Below are 27,240 nucleotides of genomic sequence, written 5' to 3'. Positions count from 1 at the left end.
GTTGCACATTGGGAGGTCAAATGTAAGAGGAAAGTAAGCAGTAAATGTCGGAGGGTCTTGACCCAAAACGTCACCCATTCCTTTTCTCCAGAGATGCTGCCTGACCCGATGAGTTACTCCAGCTTTTTGTGTCCATCTCTAGTTTAAACCAGCATCTGCAGTCCCTTCTTACACAGTAAATGTCAGGACCTTTGCTGTACAAAGGAATCTTGCAGTCCAAGTGCACAACTCACTGTAAGTGGCAATGCGTGGATAGGGTGGTTAAGAAAGCATATGGCATGTTTGCCTTCATTATTGAGTGTACAAGTTAGGAATCATACAGCAGGTCGATAAAACTTTGATAAAGCCACATTTGGAGAATTTGAGCAGTTCTGGTTGCTCAATTACTAGAAGGATGTGGCGTCTTTAGAGTAGATGCAGTAGAGGTTTTCAAGGATGCTCACATTAGAGTGTAGGGAGAGCATGGGAAACTTAAATTGTTGTTCCTTATCATCTAAGACAGGAGAAATTATGTCAGGACACAGGAAGGGAAAAAGTAGTTAAGCAAACATTTTGTTTGCCTTCACAGAAACAGACACAGCAAATCTCGTAGAAATGCTTACAAACAGGTGGAAAGTAAAAGACGAGCTAAATAAAAGAATTAGCATGAGTCATAAACTTGCATCAGAGTTTTAACTTTACTGGAGAAATGACTGGAACCAAAATGTGATAAATTCCCAGAGCATGGATCTGGTTATCGAGAGATAGAATGTACTGGTTGTCATCTTCCACAATTGAGCAGATTACAGAACAGCTCCCACCAATGGGAGGGTTGAAAACATCATTCCACTCCTTGGGGAAAGGAGGGGGGAAGATAAAACAGCAAGTTGAAGACCAGTCTGTCTGAAACTGGGAAATGAAGATAGTAAAAGAAAAATAACAATAGCACAGGATAGAATCAATGTGGATTTACAAAAGGGAAAACACATATCTGACAAATGCAAGCATACAAGGGAGAGTTCTTAAGACAACGGAGCAGAATTAGATGATTCGGCCCATTCAGTCTGCTTTGTCATTCAATCATGGCTGATCTATTTTCCCCTTTCATCCCCGTTCTCCTGCCTTCTCCCCATAACCTTTTGACACCCTCACTAATCAAGAAACTCTGTTTCAAAAATATCCAATGACGGCCACCATCGCCATTTGTGGCAATTAATTTCACAGATTCACCTCCCACTGGCTAAAGAAATTTCTTCTCATCCCCATTTCAGTGAACCAGTTGATGTGGCGGATTTGGAATTTTAGAAGCCTTAAGGATGACGCTGAGGAGATTATTACAGGGGGATTTTGGGAGCCACTGCACTGACCTGGATTGAGGAATTGATAGCAAACAGGGAACTCTAGAAACTGGGACATTTTTCTTTGGGGGGGGGGGGGGTAGTGCGATGGGGATATAAAAATCAGTGCCAGAACCCAGTTGCTCAAAATGATTGGTAAAGATCAAGTGCAATATGTTCAAGTTTACCTAAGATTGGGAGTTGGGTGACAGGCTGCGAGGTGGATATGGGCAATCTACGTGAACACGCAAGGACTTGGTGGATGGAATATAACGAGGTCATGCACTGCTCAAATGCAAGAGAACATCCACGTTCCGTTACCTGCACTAAGTGCCAATTGGTCCCTCTGCATTCCGTTTCTTTTTTTTTTGCTTCCCCAACAATGAAGGGTCTCGACCCGAAACATTATCTATTCCTTCACTCCAGAGATGCTGCCTGTCCCGCTGAGTTACTCCAGCTTTTTGTGTCTATCTTCGGTTTAAACGAGCACCTGCAGCTCCTTCTTACACATCAATACCCTCACCCCCTCCTCGCCAGGCAGAAGCCCCTCACCTTCTCACCATGCTGGGCAGAGGTCTCTCTCCCCCTCCTCTCTGGGCAGGCAGAGGTCCCTTGCCACCACCCCCAGGTGGAAGGGATAAAAAAGAAACACAGGAACCCAGGTCATTCAATGCGGTTTTTAATTGCAGTCTAAATCCAAATCCATCAAAATCGAGAACGGGCAAAAACGCAAAAAGCAATAAGCTATACCCCGTCATGGCATCTGTAAAGCATTTTCAAACCTGCTGTTTGACGCCCCCCTCCCCCTCCCTTCCCCATACCCCAAACTGCAGGCTCAAAGAGCGGGCACACAATGAAAACCCAGGCATGCCCTAATGGGGGTAAGAGGGTGTGGGGAGGGAGGGAGAGGCTACAGGAAGGATCCTCACCCCACCTCCCAAACTATAAACAGTTTCTCAACATAGAACTTTTTAAAATAAATCCCCCCCCACCTCCAAAACCATAATTCACTAGCTTCGCAGGGACGGGCGTGTTTCTGGATATACAAAACTTAGAAAGTCGATCAGAAAAATACTGTGGCGATTTGCACGGGTCAGTAACCGAGCTAGAGATGAAATGAGGAAAGAAAGAGAGAAGGGAAGAGAAGGGGAGAAGGGAAGCGATAGAGAAAAGAGGGGGAAAAAAAAAGAGAAAATGAGAGGAGAGAGAGAGAGTGTAAAGAGAGAGACTGTCAGAGGGGGAGAAGGGAGGAACCAGATAATGTGAGAGCAAGGAGATGCATGAACACACACAGATACTTCCACCCCAATGTGAACAACTCACACGCAAACAGGAATAGTCAGTGTGTCAATGCCATTGTGCAGGTCTGTGATTGTGATCTCCCTCTGTCTATCTCCCTGCGCATCTGCCCTCTCCGTCTCAGTGTCTCCCCGCCCCTGTAAAGAGTTGTGCTGCCGGCCCCCGCGACGCCTCCCCATCCGTCCGAGAGCATCTGTGCGGTGTGTGGGCGTCTCTTGTCCCCTTCCTCAGGAGGGCATACATTGGACCCGGTCGGGTCCGTCCTCCTCCTCATCCGATGTTTCCGAGGAACTTGATGTATCATCAGATTCATCCTCCGGCGCAGAGATGGGCTCCCGTCGCCGCTTTGGAGAAGGAAAGGGAAAAAATGCAGAGTTAGAAACAAGGACAAGTCTAATCTGACTGTCACCACCTCTCCTCCTTCTGCCATGCCACGAAGTGCTCTGCTCCATTGCACTCACCTGCCGATGTCTCCGCTGGCGCAGGTGGTGCATGAGGAACCACAGCATGTGGCTGTCAAAGAGTTCAGTGTGCCGCAGGCAGTCTTCATCCCGTTCCCGCTTGTTCCTCTTGATCACCTGTGGAGGGACAGAGGAAGGGGGGAGGAGAGGAGAGAGAAATCAGAGCAAGAAAGGAGGCAAACAGGGTCGGAGCAAGGGGCATGCAGGGTTAGAACACAGAGCCCGTGAGTCTTGGTCCAGCTGGCCCCAGCGGGTCTGTGCATGGAGCGGACCCTTACCTCCGTCAGACCCGATAACCCGTTGCCCGCCTCAGAGGTGGGAGCCCAGATCTTGACATCGTGGTCGAGGCCGCTGGTGGCCAGGACGGGCAGATGTGGGTGCGGCTCCAAACAGTTCACCTGGAATGGGGGTGAGGGGAGGAAACGAGAGAGAGAGATGGAGCGTTAGCTCAGGAACCAGAAGGTGGGGCACTGTGCATGCTGACCATGGCCAAGGATGGGGGGGAGTGAGCAAGCACATGGCCAAATGAGAGGAGCGCAGACATGCGACGTGGGGGGCACGTACATGGAGCGCGGCCAAGGAAGGGGGGACGGGACGCGCCAAGTGCGGCAAAGTGAGGTGGGGCGCACAAATGGAGCATGGTCATCTGAAGCTGAACCAACTGCTTTGACAAGTTTTGGGGGGGGGGGAGGGGGAGAAGTGCTCTGTTGCCTGAGAATATTTAACACCACTCCCCTGAGTAACAGTCTCTGACGTTAGGACATACCCAGCTGCCACCCAGACTATGGGACGTGTTGGAGGTGGACATGACCTCATGAACATGCGGTGGGTGGCTGTGTGGGTTGTGCGGGCTCTGGTACTCACCACTCCCCCCTTGTCGCCCTCCATGAACTGCACAATCCGGCACGACAGCTTTTCCCACAGAAAGATGTGGCCGCAGTCACTGCCACTCACCACAAACTCGCTCTTCGGCCCGTAGAAGTTCACACCTTTCACTGGATGGGCACAAACAGCGATCACAGATCCTTCACGGGAAAGGTTGCTCAGTGCCGACGAGAGAGCACCAGGCTCACCCATGAACCATCCATCTTGTCTCCCTACTGTCCCATTCTCCTTTCCAACACTGATACAGTTCGCCGTTGATGCTGCAATTGACCCTACCTACTAGCAGCTTCTGAACACACCCTGTTGCAAAGTGAAGTTGTCGCTTGGCTCTCATCTGCCCATCGCCTCCGTTCCCAAGTCCCCTGACAACCAGAACAGCATCTGCGTGCACCCTCCATGGTTTTAATTCCCTCCATCTCATTACTTTGTCACCTCTTCACCAGGGTGAAAACACCCCCAGCCCCTCCAGTCCCTCCTCCCTGGACCACTTCTCCATATTCTCTCCAAACCACCACATCTTTCCTCTAGTGCGCCACCCGAACTGGACACAACACTCCAGTGGTTTATAAAGGTCTACTGAGACTTCCGTGCTCTTGCCTTCTGTATATCTAACCAAGACACCCAACGCTTTTTTCTCCTTTTAGCAACGATGCGTATATTCCTTCTCATCTCTTTCCTCTTGAAACACGAGTAAACCATTCGGAGCCTGTTCCACCAGTCAAGATCACTGCTGCTCTTTACTCGCAACCATTTTTTCTACACAAACTCTAAATTTCAGTGTCCAGAAATGTATCTACCTTTTTTGGAATTAACTCAGCAACTGACCCACCACAGACACTAATCACAAGTCTCCAACCTGAAGACAACCCCCCACTACCACCCCGACTCCTTCCACTAAACCAATTTTCAATCCAGTTGGCTAGCTCACCTTGGTTCCCATCCTAACCTTCCAGACTAACCTACCATGCAATTTCTTGTCAAAAGCCTTGAAGTCCATGTAGATAATATCTATTGCCCTACCCATGTCAACTTCATCACACCTTCAAATATTTGCCCTGACTGTATTGCCAATCCCAAATACCAATGTCCTGCACTCAATTTGCAGCCAGATCTCAGCACTGCAGCATGCCTTTGGGTTTAAGCAACACTCTGCATCTCCATTCTTCCTGCTAGAGTACACAATCCCTACCTCCACCAGCATTATACTCAGTCTGCCAGATTTTTGCCTCCTCTCTTTGTACTTTAGCTTGCTTCCCTACTCATCTTGGTATCAATAAGCCTAACAAGCATGCACTCAATCCTTTCATCCAAGAGATTGTTGTAGGATTGAGGGCCCGGTAGCCCTCCAGTAGTAATGGTTCACCCCACACTGCTTTCTGTAACTGTATCCCAAGCTGTCTGACGCAATACATTACCTCGAAACTTCCCGAATATCAGGTGAAGCCAATTCAGCCAGATCCACCTGATATTCCACTGGATTTGACATAGAAAGGGAGAGGTGTACGAACAGGAGGGGGGGGGGGGGGGGGGGGGCAGAATGCCAACTTGCCTGTGGCGTTATTCCGGTGACCTTTGTAGCGCTTGACATAGTCAGCTCCGTCACTGTGAAATGAATTGAAGAGGTAGATGTCCTCATCATTGTAACTCGCCAACAAGTCTGCAGAAAACAGAGAGGACATTCATTGGAGACATCTCAGCACAGCAGAAATGATGAGACAGCAGCTCATCTCTTTGTGGATTGTGCATTTGTAAAGATGCCCTGTAGAAGGATGCAAGGGTTCGTCCCAAACAGCTGTACAATAGGGGACTCTTTGACCTGTGGCCTGTACCAAGGGAGGCGACCTAGACAAACATGTGGACCAGACCCAGGGAAGCATGGAGAGATGATCTGGTCTAAGATTATACCACATGGAAGCAAGGTGAGCAAGCCAACTGGATTGAAAATTGGCTTGGAGAAAGGAATCAAAGGGGAGCTGTGGTGAGATATTTTTCTGATTGGTGGCCTATGTCCAGTGGTGTGCCATAGTGATGGGTCCATTGTAGTTTTTGTCTACAGTAACAATTTGGACGATAGTGTAGATAACATTATTAATACATTTGCAGATGACACCAAAATTACTGGTATAGTGAACAGTCAGGGAAGATATCCAAGTTTACAACAGGATCTAAATCAGTGAAGGTGAGCCGAGGAATGGAAAATGGCATTTGACTGACAAGTATGATGTGTTTCACTTTGGTGTGTCAAACCAGGACAGAACCTGCACAGCAAGATCCAAGTGAAGCCTGGAGATTGTTGCAGAACAGAGAGCGATATGGGAATATAGTTCCTTAAACGTGGTGAGTCAGATGGACAGTGTGGCGAAGAAGGCTTTTGCAACACTTGCATAAATTGGGATGGGAATGGAGTATAAAAATTGGCACACCATGGTGTAACTACGTAATTGGCGAGACCACACTTGGAGAACGTGTCACTTCCAGTTGCCCGGCTTTGGGACGGATGTCACAAAGTTAGAAACAGTACTGAAAAAAATCATCAGGATGTTACCTGAATTTGTGGGCTTGAGTTATAGGCAGAGGTTGGTTACCTTTTTTTCTTTAGAAGTAGAGAAGGCTGAGGGGTGACCATATTCAATTGTACAAGATCATGAGTGGTATGAACAAAGTGAACAGTCAGTCCTTTTCCCAGGATTCTAAAACTAGCAAACATACCCTTAAGGCAAGAGCAGAGGTTTCAGAGGGATTTCAGGGACAACTGTTTCACTCAGAGAGTAGCCCGTATCAGGAATGAGCTGCCAGAGGAAGCTATAGATGCACACACAATTATGACTTGAAAAATACATTGGACAGATATGTGGATTGGAAGGGTTTAGAGGACTATGGGCCAAATGCAAGCAAAGGGGTCCAGGAGCTGGCATGGACATCTTGGAGCGAAGAGCCTGTTTCTGTGTTTTATAGCTCTATGACTGTGATTATCAGGTTCGGTGAAGAAAGCTCTTTGGTCTGCCCAATACTTGCTCGTCAGTGCAAGATGTCGTACAGGAATACTGCTGACTGGCACCTTCAGGCTGCAGGCGATGTGCTGAGGAACGCACTGAAGCTCAATGCAGCCAATGCAGTCTTTGGGGGAAGGACTGCAATCACATGTCCTTCTGCCACCAGACATTGAGGGACTAAACTCTTTAAAAACACCTCTCAAACACCATGTTCTGTATCCCCAAAACAATCCACATGGTGGCAGTGGTGCTCTGTATATAGAAGCTACTCACATTACCAATGTATAGAAGCGATACTACTTTAGACTGAACCGACTACAAATGCAAAGAAAGGCATGCACCATTTATTTGTATTTCTTGCATATATTTTTATTTTCAAAACATATCAAAAAAGGGGAAATCTTGGCAATTCCTTCCTTTGCAACCTTGCACCCCAATTGGTTCCAGCTCGACATTGATTGTCTCCTCATTTGCCCTCCGCTCCCAATCTCCTACCACGTCCGAGATATGCCAGACCAATCGTCTTGCTTCCCCTTCCCTGCAGCCCGTCATCACCACCCACCACCCGGCATGCTCACCTGAGCCATCGTGGCTGTAGACCAGACAGGTGATGTTGGCCTTTGAGTCGCTGTTAACCTATGAGGACGAGAAGGGAAGTGTTGGAAAGAGTTGTGAGAGGGTGAAGTGGGGAAAAGATCGCACCAAGCAGAGCCCGTGAGTGCATCGCCCGCGCGCAGCCAATGTCAGCATATGGAGACAGCGATCAATTACCAAGTGATGGGGGCAGAACTTTTTCAGGACACCATTGTTTTCATTCTGGTTTATCTTACGTTGATCGTAGATCCTGGAACAGCAACAGACACAGTCTCAGTATGTGCTCAAGTGTGAGAACGCGTCACTATGTGTGGGTGGGGAGGGGGGGTGGGGTGTTGGTGAAGGGAAGAGATACAGGTGGAGGAGGACAGGAGGGAAAGGTGGAGGGGCATACACACCTAAGGAACTGGTCCCGGCCTCCCACAGCGAACTGGTGCGTGTTAGAAGGGTTGACATAGATGGTGTAGAGGCCCACCTTCTTGTCCTTCTCCTTGGTGACAACCAGTTTCCTGCAGGGGTTGGGGGTTACCAAGGTAATGGCAGGAAAACAGTGAAAGCGTTCGGTTCAAACAGGTCATCCATCCAGAGGCCACAGACCACCCCTCCAGGGAGCACTGGCCTGTCCCACTGCCCCAGGCTCCCTCAATATCAGCACTCCCCCAGTAAACTAGCACTCCTCTGTTGCCACCCCTCCCCTCACATCCCAAACACACCGTCCAGCCCCACAACTGCTTCCTACCGAGACCCGAGTCTAGACCCACCCCTCCCAAGAGTCCCGCCACCATGCAGAGCCCTGCCCCACCCATTGACAACAGTGAGCTGCACTGGCCCACCACCCTAGCATTCCCATATCGCCCCTTCCCATGGACCACAGTGCCTCCGCCCCCCACCTCCATAGCCTGGCAAATCCTGGGGCCCCGCCATCAACCAGCACTCCCTCAGCACCACTGCTCCTGCCGATAACCTCCCACCATGAGCTCCCCTACTCACGATGCCGGCCTCTCCTGGCGCAGGTCGATGGTAAACACCACGGCATCTTCCCCTGCCGATAGGAAGGTGCAAGGAGAGTCCGGCTCCAGCGCTAACTGTAAGCACAAGAGAATCCGCCAATGTTAGGCAGCCCATCTGCCCTCAATACCCATCTTCGCACCCCATATCGCACCTTGCTGCACCCCTGGGAAGTTTGGGGGCAGTGGGCACACATTAGTGGGATGGACCAAAGAACATGTGGACACTAGGGGCCGATCCTCATGGCAGTGGGCAGCAGAGGGAGAGGTCAAGTCGACAAATTCACAAAGGGCTTTGAGAGGGTGTTCCTCTGCACCAGGAAGAACAGCTGGAAGTGAGTGTTGGGCCTACATACGTCCCCCCCTCTCCACAAAGGCCTCACAGGGTGGGTGCGGGCTGAGAGTTCCCCTGATTGTGGCGTCTAGAATCAGGGGTATGGGCTCAGAATAAAAAATAGGATACAAATCGTAGCAATTTTCTCGCCCTGATTTAGGGCAACGATTAATATATTTGGATCACAAGGGAATCAAGGGCTACAGGGTTAGTGCAAGAGTGGTGCTGAGGTACAATGATCAGCCACTAATTTGTTGGAGCGGGAAGGGTCCAACAGACGTATATCTCTTACGTTACGAGCTATGCCGTGGGGAGTTAGGGGTGGGAGTAGGAGGACGGAGAGAGCACCAACCTTGTGCGCGGAGCCCTTGTGCTGCGCCACTCGCTTCGTGGACTTGCAGCACTCAGTGGCAGATAGCTCAGCGACACGGATCTGACCATCACGGGCACACATGGCCAACGTGGAGTCCCCACTGTTCGGCAGGAACTTGGCCTGGAGACAGAGGGCGAGAGAGAGACTCCACATTTATCCAACGCAGATGTAACAGGACCTCCCCCGTGACTTACTGATCCTCAAGCTGAATAAATAGTGGCTCCGTTCTTTGGAAAAGAGTATGTAAACATAAGAAAGCATAAAGTTGAAACAATGGACACAAATTCATGTCCATAAGTCCCAGGAGCAGATTTAGGCAATTCAGCCCAGAGTCTACTCTGCCATTCAATATCATTTATCTAACTTTCTCTCTCAACCCTTCTCCCGCCCGTTACCCCTCCTAAATCTCTGCATTAAAAAGACCGAAAGACTTGGCCTCCGCAGCTAACTGTAGCAATGAATTGCACAGATTCACCACCCTCAGGATAAAGAAATTCTTCCTCTTATCCTTTTTAAAGGTATGTCCTTTTATGTTGATGCTATGTTCTAACATCTTCTGCACATCCACTCTATCCATGCCTTTCACAATTTCAATGTGGATCCCCCTCATCCTTCAGTGTCCAGTGAGTACAAGCCCAGAGTCATCAACCGCTCATCATACATTAACCCAATCACCCCAGGATCATTCTCGTAAACCTCATCTGGACCCTCTCCAATCCCTCCTCAGATATGGGGCCCAAAACTACTCACAATGCTCCAACTGCAGTCGAACCAGTGCCATAAAGCCTCAGCATTACATTCCTGCTTTTATGTTCTAGTCCTCTCGAAATGAATGCTAACATTGCAATTTCCTTCCTTACTACTGATTTAACTTGCAAATTAACCTTTTGGGAATCCTGCACCAACACTCCCAAGTCCCTTTGCACCTCAGATTTCTAAATCCTCACCCATTTAGAAAATAGCATACTCCTTGATTCCTACTACCAAAGTGCATGACCACAGACTTTGCTGCACTGTGTTGCATCTGCCACTTCCTTGCCCACTTACCCCTAACCGTCCAAGCCCTTCTGCAGACTCCCTGCCTCCTCTTCACTATCTTAATAATAATAATAATAATACATTACATTTATATAGCGCTTTTCATATACTCAAAGACGCTTTACAGGGATTTAGAGAACATAGGGAAGTGAATAAATAGATAAATAAGTAAACAAACAGAGAAAGGAGACAGAGGGTGGGGTGACCTTCAGTGGTTGAAGGCAGTACTGAATAGGTGAGACTTCAGTGATGTTTTGAATGTGGTGAGTGTGGAGGAGTCTCTGACGGTTTGAGGTAGTGAGTTCCATAGGGTGGGAGCAGCGATGGAGAAAGCCCTGTCCCCCCAGGATCTGAGTTTGGTCCGGATGTGGGGGGATAGGAGATTGGCAGCAGCAGAGCGGAGGGTGCAGGTGGGAGTGTGCCTGTGGAGGAGGTCGGTCAGGTAGGATGGGGCCAGGTTATGGAGGGCTTTGTAGGTCATGAGGAGGATTTTGTACTGGATTCTCTGGGGGATGGGGAGCCAGTGGAGTTTGTAAAGGACGGGGGTGATATGGTCATGGATCGGGGTGTGGGTGAGTAGACGGGCAGCGGAGTTTTGAATGTATTGAAGTTTACTGATGATTTTTGAGGGTGCGCCATAGAGGAGGCTGTTGCAGTAGTCCAGACGGGAGGTGATGAAGGCGTGGATGAGGGTTTCTGCAGCTGTGGAGGAGAGGCATGGACGGAGACGGGCAATGTTTTTGAGGTGGAAGAAGGCTGTCTTTGTGATGTGTTTGATGTGTTTGTCGAAGGAGAGGGTTTGATCAAAGATGATTCCAAGATTCCGGATGTGAGGGGAGGTGGATACTGGGAGACCATCAATGTTGAGGATGAAGTTTTGGGTGGATTTGGTGAGCGTTTTTGGACCAATGATGATGATTTCAGATTTGTTGCAATTGAGTTTGAGGAAATTTGTTTGAAGCCAAGATTTTATTTCAGTGATGCAGTTTGTCAGTGTAGAGTGTGTGGTGGGGGAGATTGACTTGGTGGAGATGAGGAGCTGGATATCATCGGCGAAGCAGTGGAAGTTGAGACCATGACGGCGGATTAATTGACCAAGGGGGAACAGGTAGAGGATGAAGAGGAGGGGGCCAAGGACTGAGCCTTGGGGGACACCTTGGGGGAGGGGAGCGGTGGGGGATTTACAGTTGTTAATGGAGATGAACTGGTGTCTGTCAGAGAGGTAAGATTTGAACCAGGATAGGGCTGTGCCGGTGATGTTAAAGGAGGTTTCAAGTCGGGTGAGGAGAATGGAGTGATTTATGGTGTCAAAGGCGGCGCTGAGGTCAAGTAGGATGAGGATGTTGAGGTTGCCAGCGTCGGAGGAGAGGAGAATGTCGTTTGTGATTTTGAGGAGCGCAGTTTCAGTACAGTGGTTGGAGCGGAATCCGGATTGGAAAATTTCATACAGGTTATTGGTAGAGAGGTATCATCTGCAATCCTGGCCACAATTCCATCAGACAAATCATTAATATGCAATGTGAAAAGTAGTGGACCTAGCACTGACCCCTGCAGAACACCACTAATCACCAGCAGCCAACCAGAAAAAGTCCCCTTTATTCTCATTTATTGCCTTCTTCCATTCAGCCAATCTTCTCTCCATGCTAGTATCTATTCTCGAATACAATGGGCTCTCATCTTGCTTAGCAGCCTCTTGTGGGGCACTTTATCAAAGGCCTTCTGAAAATCAAGTAAACACAGGGCGGCAGAGATGCAAATGGTAGAATTGCTGCCTTACAGCACCTGATACCTGGGTTCGATCCCAACTATGGGTGTTGTCTTTATGAAGATTGTACGTTCGCCCCGTGACCGCATGGGTTTTCCCCCGGTTTTCTCCCACACTCTAAAGACCTACTGGTTTGTAGGTTAATTTGGCTTTGGTAAAAATTGTAAATTGGCCCTAGGTTGTGGGATAGTGCTGGTGTATGAGGATTAGTAGTCAGTGTGGACTCGGTGGGGCGAAGGGACTGTTTCAACACTGTATTTCTAACCTAAACTTCCACTGACTTTCCTTTGTCTTTCCTGCTATTTACTGCCTCAAAGAATTCCAACAGATGTGTCAAGCAAGATCTCCCCTTCCTAAAACCATGCTGATGTTGAATACAAATGCTCACCAGGGAAAGATCACACTGACTGCTCAGGGACATGTTTAGATATGAAAACACTGCTCCAAATACTCACCATCGAAAGTCCACATAAAAATCCAGCCAACTCTGTTCTGCAACATTTTCTAACACCCGTGTAGCCCACCCCGAGCACCAGCCTGGCCTCCTCACCTGAAAGACATTGCTCTTGTGGCCGCTGTCGAACTCCAGGACAGGCTTCCGTCGGGCCCAGTCCCAGATGACTACCTTCAGGTCATCACTGCCGCTGGCCAACCAGGTGCCGCGACGGTTGAAGTGCAGGGTGTTGACACAGCCGGTGTGACGCTCCAGGCCATGCTGCAGGCGGAAGCGCTCGACGAAGGCCCGTGCCCCGCAGGCCCTGTACATGAAAGCCCGGGGGTCCCGGCCGATGGCTCGCCCCCCCAGAGCGGGGGCTGGGCACCAGGTGGGGAGGGGCAGGGCCTCCACCTCGGAGTTTACCCAGCGCTCCAGGGCTGCCTCTTCCTCTGAGGAGTCCTGCTCCCGCTCCGCCTCGTTGCTTGCTCCACGTTTGGGACCGCGCCGGCGCAAGTGGCCGGGGATTTCCACCCGGCCCTCCTGCATCTTCCTCTCCTCCTCCTCATCATCCTCCTCTTCATCCTCCTCCTCTTCCTCGATGGAGTATGTGCCCGTATCTCCCAGGGACTCTGTGTCATGCTCGTCAGAGCTGTCTCGCTCGGCCTGCCGCCGGCCCCCGTCCCCAGCTCCCACCCGGCTGGCTCGATCCTCCTCCTCCGCCTCCATCATCTGCTCCTCCCCGGTTAGGCTGAGGCTCAGGTCAGATGCTTCCACCTCAATACCAGACGAGTTTTCCCGGGTCTCCTCCGTGTCTCCTGGGCTGCTGCACAAGCTGCCTGTAACAGGGGTGATGGGGGGAGAGAAAAGGTGGGGAACAGAGGGCAAGGTCAGGGCTCAGGCGCTCCACTGCACAGCTCCCACACTTTTTGAAGCACTTGGGGTAGCCAGACGTGGGCCAACCCCTGGGTCAGCACATACCAACACTCTCCACTCATACCAGCAGGCAGTTCAGTCCCTCTCATGTACCCCAGCCTACAGTACAGAACAGGGCATCCACCCTCCACCTACTCATTCCTCAGACTACCGTACAGACCCATCCGTCTCTGGTACTTGACGGCTCCCATCAGGAGACCGATCTGCTGAAGCAAACAGGTGTCAGAAATAGGTGTCAGCACCATATCCCTCCCAGTCCACAACCCCCTCCACCACATCTCAGTAAGACCATGGCTGGCCCAATCTTGGACACTCTCCTACCCGAGTTCTTGACTTCATTGCAGCCTGGAAATCAACCTGTGTTAGCCCCACATATATATGGCCTCCTCCTGCACCTATTTTCTATATACTGTGACCCACCTCCAGCCTGGGTGAATTCCATAGTAGCATTTAACATCACTGTCTCGCAGCTCCAGCCACAGGCTCGATCTTGACTGTCATATGTTGAAAGACTGGAGCGACTAGGCTTCTATACACTGGAATTTAGAAGGATGAGAGGGGATCTTATCGAAACGTATAAGATTATTAAAGGGTTGGACACGTTAGAGGCAGGAAACAGGTTCCCAATGTTGAGGGAGTCCAGAACAAGGGGCCACAGTTTAAGAATAAGGGGTAGGCCATTTAGAATGGAGATGAGGAAAAACCTTTTCAGTCAGAGTTGTGAATCTGTGGAATTCTCTGCTTCAGAAGGCAGTGGAGGCCAATTCTCTGAATGTATTCAAGAGAGAGCTAGATAGAGCTCTTAAGGATAGTGGAGTCAGGGGGTATGGGGAGAAGGTAGGAACGGGGTACTGATTGAGAATGATCAGCCATGATCACATTGAATGGCGGTGCTGGCTCGAAGGGCCGAATGGCCTACTCCTGCACCTATTGTCTATAGGACATGGTTTGCATGCTCGCCTGCGACCATGTGGTTTGCTCATGTCCCTCCCACATCCCATAGACATGCAGGTCGGTGGATTAATTGGCTGCTGTAAATTGACTCACCAGTGCAAGGGACGGAATCTGGAAAATTGATAGGAATGTGGGAGAAAATAAGATGGAATGACTAATAGTGGGTTTAGACTCAGTGGGCCAAAGGGCCTGTTTTGCTTGCAGTGTGATTCTATGACTCTCTTCTATGTGATACAGACAGCTCCTCACTCAGAGGTTGCAGCCACTAATTCTACATTCCCAAGCAGTGAAACTCCTTTTATCCCCACTAGTTGTCCCCTCAGAATATGTTATTGATTAAGATCACCACGTTCCTGTTTCCAATGAGCATCAACCCAAACTGCTCAATCTCCCTTCATCAGATGACCCCTTCACCCCAGTCATTGACCCAGTCAACCTTCTTTGAACAACCTCCACTGTGTTCAACCAAGAAATTGACCAACGTTGTTTAGAAGGAGCAGATTTAGGGACACACCTTTCGGGACATCCAATGCAACTGCACTTTCAGTTAAACATGGCCTGGGGACTGCAAGGAGGAATTAGAAGCACAGCAAGGTGAAACAGTCAGCAGAATACACAGAGAGATGCAGATAAACTATTCAGTGAGGTTATTCTTTGCACAAAGAACAAACTGCTCACTTGACATCCGGGTATAGATCTTCTCCAGGCCACAATTGAGAACTGTTGCAACCCAACTTATATGTTGGCGGCACAACAAGAGAGTACGCAGAGATAGAAAAAAATTAGCAGTGGGTTGATAGACCACATCAAAGCTGATGAAAAAGGAAAAAGTAACAGTTACAGGGCATACAGGATGAGGAAATGATCCTCACAGATGCAACCCAGGGCAGCAAGGACCAAGTCCGCCGCTCGAGAGCAGGGCCCAGAATCAGGGGCACATTGCTCTTCTGTAACCATCCATAGTGTTTCTTATTACAGCAGCAGTTAACTTTTCTAGTCTGGAACTCCCTCATTACAAAGGGGGATAAAGAGCAAATGTGACAATAATTGATGATGCATCCCACCTTGAGTGGCAGAGAAGTCCTCATTGTAACTCAACTATCAGCGTGGTCTCACCATTGCCCTGTACACTTACAGGGAGACTTCCCCACAGTTCCTCTCCTTCACAACAGTCAAAGGCGCCAGGGATCCATGGGAGAGGGGGAAGATCGAGACTTTTACATTTTAAACAGAGTTGAGAATTAGTGTAGGAAAATGTTTCTGAGCAGACAGACCAGCACAACCTTGAGGGATGTTACTGGGCGAAAGGACGAATAGTGCAGAATGAGGGGCAAAATGGCCACCTGTTTCTATATCCCAAAGTCTAAACTGGAACCCAAATTCCCCAGGTGTCAGTCCTTAAGGAGGTGGCTCTAGAAATTGTGGATGCATTGGTAATCATTTTCCAATGTTCTATAGATTCAGGATCAGTTCCTGTGGATTGGAGGGTAGCTAATGTTATCCCACTTTTTAAGAAAGGAGGGAGAGAGAAAATAGGAAATTATAGACCAGTTAGTCTGACATCAGTGGTGGGGAAGATGCTGGAGTCAATTATAAAAGACAAAATTGCGGAGCATTTGGATAGCAGTAACAGGATCGTTCCGAGTCAGCATGGATTTACGAAGGGGAAATCATGCTCGACTAATCTTCTGGAATTTTTTGAGGATGTAACTAGGAAAATTGACAGGGGAGAGCCGGTGATGTGGTGTACCTCGACTTTCAGTAAGCCTTCGACAAGGTTCCACATAGGAGATTAGTGGGCAAAATTAGAGCACATGGTATTGGGGGTAGGGTACTGACATGGATAGAAAATTGGTTGACAGACAGAAAGCAAAGAATGGGGATAAATGGGTCCCTTTCAGAATGGCAGGCAGTGACTAGTGGGGTGCCGCAAGGCTCGGTGCTGGGACCGCAGCTATTTACAATATACATTAATGACTTGGATGAAGGGATTAAAAGTACCATTAGCAAATTTGCAGATGATACAAAGCTGGGTGGTTGTGTGAACTGTGAGGAAGATGCTATGAGGTTGCAGGGTGACTTGGACAGGTTGTGTGAGTGGGCGGATGCATGGCAGATGCAGTTTAATGTGGATAAGTGAGGTTATCCACTTTGATGGTAAGAATAGGAAGGCAGATTAATATCTGAATGGTGTCAAGTTAGAAAAAGGGGACGTACAACGAGATCTGGGTGTCCTAGTGCATCAGTCACTGAAAGGAAGCATGCAGGTACAGTAGACAGTGAAGAAAGCCAATGGAATGTTGGCCTTCATAACAAGAGGAGTTCAGTATAGGAGCAAAGAGGTCCTTCTGCAGTTGTACAGGGCCCTCGTGAGACCGCACCTGGAGTACTGTGTGCAGTTTTGGTCTCCAAATTTGAGGAAGGATATTCTTGCTATTGAGGGCGTGCAGCGTAGATTTACTAGGTTAATTCCCGGAATGACGGGACTGTCATATCTTGAAAGACTGGAGCGACTAGGCTTGTATACACTGGAGTTTAGAAGGATGAGAGGGAATCTTATCGAAACATAAGATTATTAAGGGGTTGGACACGTTAGAGGCAAGAAACATGTTCCCAATGTTGGGGGAGTCCAGAACCAGGGGCCACAGTTTAGGAATAAGGGGTAGGCCATTTAAAACGGAGACGAGGAAAAACCTTTTCAGTCAGAGTTGTAAATCTGTGGAATTCTCTGCCTCAGAAGGCAGTGGAGGCCAATTCTCTGAATGCATTCAAGAGAGAGCTAGATAGAGCTCTTAAGGATAGTGGAGTCAGGGGGTATGGGGAGAAGGCAGGAACGGGGTACTGATTGAGAATGATCAGCCATGATCATATTGTATGGTGGAGCTGGCTCGAAGGGCCGAATAGCCTACTCCTGCCCCTATTGTCTATTGATTTGACATCCAATTTTGGAGTCTGTAGAACACATACTAAAGAGACATTCGGCTCATCGATTCGACCTGGTCCTTATATCCCCTCAAGCTTCCTCCAATTATTTCTTTCAGTGTGACCCTGCATTCCTGCACCCCATGAATGTCTCAGCTATACCCTGCGGCATTCTCATTGCTTCCGGCAAGCTCCCCCAACAGATTACTGAAAAGTTACAATGCTTGGACTTAGTTGGACATGAAGTTTGCAGAAGATTTAAAACTAAACCATCAACCATCTGATTGAGAGCAAGGGAAAGGCTACACCAAGACAAACAGTAAAACACAAATCATGTAGAATCCTCAGGACTTGTGGCAGCTGGACTAGAAAATATTGCAGATTATTGGATTATTGCGATGCACACCCAAACACTGTTAATTTTCTTTTTTAAGAAGTTGCACACTGGCATAATAAACTTTCCAGTTGTTTGGTAAGTATGGAAAGGGCTCCAGTAAATTCACAGGGAGCATATGAAATGAGGATCAAGCGAAAACCTACAGAATCAGAGGGATTTCCAGACAACGGGATAGTGGATTATCACCTTTTTCTGACAACTATCTGCAAACGCAGTTTGATGCAAGGAAGCCCAAGGCTGAAGAAGAGTCCTGACCCAAAACGTTGCTTATCCATGTTCTCCAGAGATGCTGCCAGACTTGCTAAGTTACTCCAACATTTTGCATATTTTTGTAAACCTGCATTTGCAGTTCCTTCTGTCTAGCACAAGGCAAGGACTTATGGAAGGGGTAAGATGGCAAGGAATTACACCACAAGTCTGGGTTGGGTATTGATTGCTTGATGAGAGGAAACACACATTCACTGATCAATAGGCAAGAGGCCTGTTCTATTTAGACTTTAGCGAAACAGCATGGAAACAGGCCTTTCAGCCCACCGAGACCACGCCGACAAATGATGATGCCCCTCATTCGTACTATCCTGCATACTAGGGATAATTTACATTTTTTTTAAACCAAAGTCAATTAACCTACAAACCTGTACATCTTTAGAGTATGGGAGGAAACCAGGGTACCCGGAAAAAGCCCACGCAGTCACAGGGAAAACGTAAATTTCGTACAAATAGCATCTGTAGTCAGGATCAAACCAGGGTCTCTGGTGCTGTAAGGGAGCAACTCTACCTCTGTGTCACTGTGCCTCCCTTTCTATTTGGCCTTTCATTTCTGCTTCTGCAGCTTTACTTGGCATTTCCTTTATCTGTTCTGGTGGTTGCATTCCCAAAGAACTCTAATATATTGTCAAACACTATTTCTCATTCATGGATTCCATTGATTCTTCTTAATTGTATTGATATTTTCTAAACTTTCTAACAGCTCATTCAGCTGCCCATCTGGCATTCTAAACATTCCCTCACCCCTCCCTAAACATTCATTGGCCTTTCAGGCCTGTCCTATCTGGTGATTAAACTATTGGGGAGGATTCACCCCTTTGTTTACCGAGGCTCAGAATACAAAAGCAGGGAGGGGATGTTGGAACCATGTACGACACCAGAAGAAGCAGCAGAAACCCTCCTCGCATGTAAGCGACATCCACGTGTGGTTTAGAAGCAGGTCACAATTGAGAACCAGCAGGGCCTGCAGGGATATTGACCCAGTGCAAAGGAATGCAACTCTTACCCTAACCCCCTTCACAGGGTTGCAGTATTATCAGCAAGGAAAACATTTATTGCCCACCCTCAAATGCCCTGAGAAGATGGGGTCAGGTGTGGAGTGGTCTTATGGAACTGCTGCAGCCATTTTGGAGAGGGAATTCCAGGATTCGGTTCTGGTGACGAAGAAGGATCAGGGATATATTTCCCAGTCAGGATGATGTGGGACTTGGAGGGGAAGTTGCAGGCATTGGAGTTCCCCTGCCCTAATTCTCTCCTTAGTGGTAGAGTTGGTGGGTTTGAGAGATTCTGTCAGAGCTGCCTGTGTGACTAACTACAGTGCATTTTGAAGATGGTGCATACTGCACCATCTGATGGTGTGCACTGGTGGAAGAGGGATGAATGTTTAGGGAGGGGAGAGGGAATGTTTAGGATGACAGATAGGCAGCCGAGTGAGCCGTTAGAAAGCTTAGAAAATCTCAATGCAATTAAGATGCAATGCACCACTAATCCTAGCACAGAAACAACTCTCTGCCTCCCATCAGCAAGACATGGATTTGGATCCAATTTGCTAACTTGCCTTGGATCGCACAGGCTCTAAACTCTTGGACCAGTCTTCTACATTGGATCTTAAAAGCCTCATTCAAATCCACAATGACAAAACTATACTGGGAATCTGCTCAAGGATATAGAGAGGTGGGCAGAGGTTTTGCAGCTGGAGACTAACACAGTAAAGTGCAAGCCTCTCCACTTCAGGTGGAAAAATAGAGGAGAATGTTAACTAAACTGAGAGAGACAACAGGGCATTGGGGTGCCCAAGGGATCTGGGTGTATGCAGAACACAGGATGGTATCATGGGGTCAGCAAGCAAATCACAGGGCAAGTGGTCCCATGGCCTTCATTACAATGATGCATCATAGAAAGCATATTAGAATGTATCAGTTTGGTAATGGCAACTGCTCTGCCCAAGACTGCAAGAGTTGTGAATGCAGCCCAGTTCATCACACACACCACCCTCCAAGCCATCGACTCCATGTATACTTCACCACTTGCCCTGTGATTTGCTTGCTGACCCCACATAACATCCTGTGTTTGAAAACATCCAGATTCCTCTGCACACCAATGTCCTGTTCTTTTTCGGTTAAGGTAACATAATCAAGGATCATTCACACCCCAGTCATTCCCTCTTGCTAGAAAACGCATACCAACAGATTCAAGAACAGCTTCTTCCCCACATTAGACTCTTGAACAGACCTATCTTTTGCTGGAGATGAATTTCCCAATTTTCCAATCTACCTTGCTGTGGCCCTTGCATTTTTTTAAATCTGCACTTCCTTTGCAGTTCTAATACTATGACCTATACAGTTTATTTCTCATGCACTGCGTGATGCACTCACATATGATAAACTTGCCGAGATATCACACAAAACATAGCTTTCCAATGTAGCTCACTATTCATGACTAGAGCAAAACCAATACCAGAAAGGTGGAGGAGTGTAACATTAGGGACCTCTTGATCTGATTGTATAGGGCACAGGTGAGACCACTCCTGGGAAACAGTGCACCTTTTAGGATTCCTTATTGACAGAGACTATTCACAGAAGGTAGATTCTGGATACAGGATCGAGCCCATTTCATGGGAGGTTTGTATGAGAGGTGAAACAGAGGAGGAACTGTGATAGATTGACAAGGTGGCCGACAATAGAAAGTTTCCCCTTGTGGGGAATCAAAACTAATGGGCAATCCATTGTTTTTGGTAAATGTTTGGAATTCACCCCGAGGGTGTTCGGGGGGCTGAACCATTGAAGGGATTTAAGATCAGGAGGGGCAGATTGATCTGGGAAAAGCAAAGTGAAGCTGTGCAAGCCCTGATGCTGAAGGGCCAGCAGGTAAAAGGATAAATTGCCCGGCCCCTGCTCCTATCACTGATGTGAGTTTTGTGAAAACCAGGACCCGGTTTACTTTCCCCAAAACAATTACTAACTCTCCCGATAGGACCTGCCAACTAGAGGACTGCATCAAGGTGATCTGAGCAAGCCGGGCCAATTGTAGACACCACCACCTACCACTGTTGAGGTCTGACTTCACATCCAATTCTTCATTCTTATCTGCCATGTTGTCTATGTGCTTCGAAATGGCAGCGTGCAGATCCTGAGAGGCAGAAGAAATAACAGGAATGAATGTTGGCATAGGAAAAGGAGTCCAGCAAACCACAATCCTGCTCCAGATGAGAAGGAAAGGCCAATCAACCCCACATTCATGCTCCATGGGAATGTCAGGCAGACATTTTGAACTCCAAAGCACCAGATAAGTTAGGAGTCCTCTAATTTTCTTTGTCCCATAATCTGCACAAACCATCGCCCAACAAAACCCATCATCGCGGCTTGGCAATCGGCAAAAGGATTCCTACATTGCTCCAACAACTCTTCCCATGCTTGCCATTCACAACTGCCCCTAGCACACACAACATTTTGGCAACAGAGGATACATTCATATTTGCTTCCCTCTTTGCATGTGGGGGAGGGACAGAGGCAGTAAGAGAAATGGGTAGGAAGTTCTAGAGTTAGGGACAGGCATTGGGACTGGAGATTGCAGGGCAGCACAGCAGCACATCTAGTAGAGCTGCTGCCTCACATCACCAGAAATCCGGGATCGATTCTGGCTTTGAATGCTGTCTGTGTGTAGTTTGCATGGTCTCCCTGTAATCACAAGGGTTTCCTCCAGGTGTGCCGGTTTTCTCCCACATCCCAAAGATGTGCTGGGTGATTGACCTCCGAATTGGTGCTAGTGCATGGGGAGTGGACGAGGTGACAAAACATAGAACTGGTATCACAAAATGCTGGAGTAACTCAGGTCAGGCACCATCTAGGAGAGATTTGCTCTCTCCAAGATGCTGTCTGACCTGCTGAGCTACTCCAGCATTTTGTGATACCTTTGATTTGTTCCAGCATCTGCAGTTATTTTCCTAAACATAGAACTGGTGTGAATGGGTGATTGATGGTCAGCATTAACTCAATGGACCAAAGGGCCTATTTTCATCTCTCAAAACAAAACAAAATTACTATTGGTGGTACTTATTTAGATGGGTAATATTCAGGTCTAATTTGCTCCTCGTACCTTCAGATTTACGAACATGTAAAGCTCTTGCGGAAAGAAGCAGAAATAAGTCTGACAGGATCCTAACCCAAAACTTCACCTATCCATTTTATCTGGAGATGTTGCCTGACATGCAGAGTTAATCCAGCACAGTTGTCCCTTTTTTTTTCTCTCTCTACGAAATAACTATACATGCAACAACACTTAGGTAGTGGGTTGCGGTGGGGGCAAGCACTGGAGAATGGCAGGGTTTGTTCAGGGGAAAGGGGGTGGGTGGGGTGAAGCAGATCGACCAGGCTCCATAAACAGGAGCAGAATGTTGCAGCAGGGAGGCAAGGTTGTAAAAACTGAAAATTGTGTCACAACTGGAGAGTTGGCTCCAATTCTGCTGCCAGAGATGGTCCAGGAGACATTTATTGTGTACAGAAGGCATTACTATTCTTTGAACTTCATTTTGCCATTCGTTAAAGGTCTTTTCTAACTATCTGGTAGTTTGCAGTCAATGTCAGCAATTTTGTTTTTAAATTCTGAACCATTCATTGGATTTGAATCACAAATCTGAACACTGCATTTGTCAGCCAAAGTCTCTGGGCTAATAGTTTGTAACATGACAATTGAGCCACTCTGCCCAATAGTTTGACTGGGTTCTGCAGATTCAGCTCGAGAGGCACCTCACACAATTAGGTCATCGCATATAGTGCTCTGGATATGGTCCCCTCTACATTTGGGAACTGGGTGACTGCCCTGCAGATCAGTTCTGTTCAGTCTACAACTTTACTGCACAGTGGCTTGGCCACATTTGGAGTATTAAGAGTCAAACAGCACAGAAACAGGCTCCTCAACCCTACTGATCCATGTCAACCATGTTCACCTGAGCAGATCCCATTTGCCTGGTTTATCACCCTAAACCTTTCCTATCAATGTACCTGTCCAAATTGCTTTTAAATGTTGCAATTGGGTGGGCTCGTTTAATTGGAGGCTGAAAGTGATTCCATTTGGTCCTTGAATGCAATAAAAAGATCTCTCACGTACACTTTACTTTGCGCCCAAATCCTCATAGGCTGAGGAAATCCCCAAGCACTCGAGAAATAATTATAATTTTGGAGCAAATCCAGTGGTCCAATGAAGGACGAGAGCCAAAGCATCCACAAAAACAGGGCTATCAAGATTTTTAACTGATGTTTGTTTATCTGTTCCTGGCAAGCTAATTTCCCTGTCACACTATTTATTCTCAAATATATTAGAGAATAAAGTCACCATATACAGAATGAAAAATAAACACATTTTACACACCCTTGGCCTAAATCTTATCTACCAAGCAGTGGAGATATTTTTGTGGGCATCTGGCAAATTTACATGGGGCTATATTTGCAAGTCAAAGATATTTTAACATTCCTGAGCAGATTCAACTTGGTCATTCGCAGAAATTAAGTCCAGTTTGGCAACAAAAAAAAAAATCAAATACTGAACAAAATGCATCTGACAAATTGGGGACTGTTATGGCACAGGAAGCTTCCATTACCCAGTGGAGTCGCACTCCACTCCCTGCAGTGCTCCCTCGAGTACCCATCCTGGACCCTACCAGAAGGCATCGACCCAACCCTTCCCATTGTAGACAGTGGATTATAGTTCACCACTGCTCTCTGCCCAAGGCCCCCCCTTCCACTGCGAGACCACACTTGGAGAAGATTTTTTAGAGATACAGCGCAGAAACAGGCCCTTCGGCCAACCGGGTCCGCGCCAAGGCCCCCCCATCCACTGCGAGACCACACTTGGAGAAGATTTTTTAGAGATACAGCGCAGAAACAGGTCCTTCGGCCCACCGGGGCCGCACCACCCGTCGATCCCCGCACATGAGCACTATCCTACACCCACTAGGGACAATTTTTACATTTGCCCAGCCAATTAACCTACAAACCTGTACGTCTTTGGAGTGTGGGAGGAAACCGAAGATCTCAGAGAAAACCCACACAGGTCACGGGGAGAACGTACAAACCCCGTACAGTACAGCACCCTTAGTCAGGATCGAACCCGAGTCTCCGGCGCTGCATTTGCTGTAAGGCAGCAACTCTACCGCTGCGCCACTGTACTGTGCACAATTCTGGTAGTCTTGCTATCATGAGGATTTCATGAAGTTCGACAGTGAGAAGAACATTCACGAGCATGTTGCCAGGACTGGATACTTAAGGTACAAGGAGAGACTAGATCAGTTTTCCTTGGAGCAAAGGCAGCCAAGGGGCGATCTAAATGAGGTTTATAAAATAATGAGGGTTGCAGATAAGATAGATTGTCAGGCTTTTTCTCAAGCTAGGGCTAACATAAACTAGATGGCACAGGTAGGAGAATGGTTTAGAAGAGGTCCAAACAGCAACATTTACCAAACATTAAATGGTGCATAAATGGAACAAACTACCAGAGCAAGCACCACCAGACTAAGAGGTAGAGGTGGGTACAATGTCAATATTTAAAAGGAATTTAAGCAGGTAGATGAGCAAGTAGGTGGGCTGGGCAGAAAGGCCCACTCCTTAACCTACCTACTACCCAGAATTTTAAACCATTGCTCCCCCAACCCCCTCTCCAATAGAATCCGTCTCCCCTTCTCTCCAAAGTCACAGGTGAACATGGGGAGTGTCCTGTAACCATCTTTCTGTGTTCTCTCTGCCTCTGTTTAATGGACCCTGGGGCCCCATCTGCTTCACCAACCCCTCACCCCACAGGCCCTGCTTCTCTCCGCGATTTACACACATGCACCCCTCCGTCCCACACACCCTTTAGAGGTGTCATGTGGTCTATGGAGTATCTCCTTGTTCTCTCTGCCAACTTACAAAGCTCTGCAATAAATTTAGAGACACGACTGATTGCAGATGCTGGAATCTCAAGCAAAAAGCAGACTGCTGGATGTATTCAGCAGGCCAGATGGCATCTGTGGAAATGGACAGATGACGTTGTAGGTCAGGAACCTTCTTCAGACGGTGTTCCTGAGCCCACTGTTTTTTGCTCCATATTAAATTTCATTAGGGCCCATAAATAGCCAAAATGCAACATTCAAAATGTACATCGGAAGCTCCAACAACCCAGAAGTCTTGCCTAGAACAGTCACACATAGATAAAAGCACGTGATTGCGATTAGCTAATATTTCCTCGACTGAAACATTAACAATTAATCCACAATGCAGAGTTCAGGTGACAATCAGATCAGCCGTGACCTGACTAAATGGCAGAGCAGACCTGAGAATCTGAGTAGCCCACATCAGTTCCTGAACCCCAATTCTAAACTACAATCACATAATTGACCTATTTACTATCAGCGCCACATTCCAGAACCCCACCTGGTACACTGATGTGTGCCCTACAAGTGCCCCAGAACTATTCCACCAGGCAAGTCCTGCAAGTGGCTGCCACTAAACAAACAGTTGGTCCCTTTCAATGAATCTCCTCGCCCTACCAGTCAACCTCCTGCGGCAGCAGTGGTCCCAGGACTTGAAACAGGAACACCGTGTTCAGGAAGTGACCACACCAGCAACCATGTTGTAAGCCCTCCAGCCCACCTCCATGAACAGGAAGTAGGAACATCATGAAGAAGACCATACCAACCCTTCACAGATTGGCCAAGTAGTCACTCCCTGAGGCTACCACTTGTATCCCAACCCACCCCCTCCCTATTTACATCAGAAAGTTATGAAAGAGTCAGCTGGAGTTGAGCCAGCCAACCCTTTCAGTCAAAGTGCTTGCCAGTGATCCCAGGGCAGGATAAGCACCAACAGGAATTGACCTCATTGTCCATTCCAGAGGGCCTGATGGCCCCAGTCCCTCCCGTGAATCTCCTGTGGTGGCATTCCCAGAGCAGGAGGCAGCGACCCTGGGAAAATCCTCACAGAAGCCCCAGTGGGCACCACATGAACATACCGGTCCAGTTGTGGGGTTACTCCTCTGAGAGCACGAAGCAGACACCACAAATAGGAGAAAAGGTTGCCAAGTACTTCCAGAGGACCTGCCAGCCATCCCATTCCCTGGCCAACCAACCCACCCATAACAGCGGTCCCCAAGCAGGAAACTGGAGGACATCACACAGGAAGTGACCCTGCCAACCCCTGCCAGACCAACGTGCGACCACGACATGATCCTTGGTCCTCAGCCCAGGACGAGACACATGTCAAGCATCATTAAACGGTCAAAAGTAGAGACGTCGCCCCAAACATACCTTCCACCCCCTCCCACAATACTCCACTTCTCCACAGGCTTCAACAAGGATATAATTGTATTTTTCTGCGGCTGTGCGGCTTCTGGAAGCTTCTGGGGCCTTTAACCCCTTCCACTAGGGCCCAGGCCTGAGATTCCAACTGCTCTGCTTGTTGTTGTTGTTGCGTTGTCCCTCCGCCGCCATCTTTGTTGCGGGCGAACCTGGCCCCGCCCCCTCCATTTAACCGTCACCTGCCAGTAACACTGAGTGACATGCAGCCCCTCAAAATGGTCGCCTCAGTCAACAAGAGGGCGCGAGGGGAGGGCTAACAAACTGAAAATAAACTACAGGAGTCTGTCCAAAGTTTCAAACAAAAACCGAAAGATATGGGAACACTCAGAAGGTTAGACATCATCCGTGAAAATGAAATAGAGCTAACGGTATCGGTCCAGGGCCCATGGCCAGGATATTGATGAGCATCGCCCCTCAACAAGATGGCCGGCGTCCCGAAAAATGCCCCTCATTAAGATGGCCATCGCCCCGGAACGATGCCCCTTATCAAGATGGCCGCCGATCGCTGCGATGCCCCCAACATGGCCGCCCAGCCCAATTACGTAATTAATTTTGATGATACAAGATAACATTCGCTTTAGTACAGCTAACGACCATTTTCACATGTGAAATAATAATTAAAGAAGACGGTAGAATGGAAGGAGATTAAGCATATTAACTGTCAACAACGAAAATTACTTTCCCGTTGAAGACTCCTTATTCCCTTCTTCTCTATCCTCCTGCAGTTCTCTTTTTCCCTTTTTCGCCGCTGGGAAACATCTGCGGCGCAATATATTTTGAAACTGGCTAATTCTGTTAAAAGTTCAGTACAAGAAGTCTAACCGTCGAAGACAGGCAACGTCACTTCCGCTGTCGGCGATGCCGCCATCTTTGTGCCGGTCAGGGTTTCGGTTCAATTTGCCTGTCAATCATCAATCAACTTTATTGATATATGTTGATC

At 48.0% G+C, this 27,240-nt stretch overlaps 1 protein-coding gene across 3 annotated transcripts; it reads right to left on the bottom strand.

The window, feature by feature from the left end:
• Positions 1-676: 676 nt before the first annotated feature.
• Positions 677-27,095, bottom strand: dcaf8 (DDB1 and CUL4 associated factor 8). 3 transcript variants are annotated; one of them, XM_078420770.1, is made up of 13 exons: positions 26,979-27,095; positions 21,019-21,103; positions 12,616-13,337; positions 9,242-9,382; positions 8,539-8,633; positions 7,947-8,057; positions 7,726-7,798; positions 7,533-7,590; positions 5,511-5,618; positions 3,941-4,071; positions 3,355-3,474; positions 3,077-3,193; positions 677-2,959 (listed from the first exon to the last, which is right to left on the bottom strand). In XM_078420770.1, exons 2-13 carry the CDS (start codon positions 21,065-21,067, stop codon positions 2,843-2,845), a joined length of 1,842 nt encoding a protein of 613 aa, XP_078276896.1. In that variant the 5' UTR covers positions 21,068-21,103; positions 26,979-27,095; the 3' UTR covers positions 677-2,842. The 3 variants fall into 3 exon arrangements, with proteins under 3 accessions (XP_078276896.1, XP_078276895.1, XP_078276894.1); XM_078420769.1 differs by lacking the exon at positions 26,979-27,095 and adding an exon at positions 26,250-26,493; XM_078420768.1 differs by lacking the exon at positions 26,979-27,095 and adding an exon at positions 25,955-26,081.
• Positions 27,096-27,240: the final 145 nt, after the last annotated feature.

The sequence above is a fragment of the Rhinoraja longicauda genome, chromosome 24 (genome assembly GCF_053455715.1).
Source record: "Rhinoraja longicauda isolate Sanriku21f chromosome 24, sRhiLon1.1, whole genome shotgun sequence".
Classification (NCBI taxonomy): Eukaryota; Metazoa; Chordata; class Chondrichthyes; order Rajiformes; family Arhynchobatidae; genus Rhinoraja; species Rhinoraja longicauda.
Note: the sequence above shows the minus strand (reverse complement) of the source record. Positions and strands in the feature narration are given on the sequence as shown.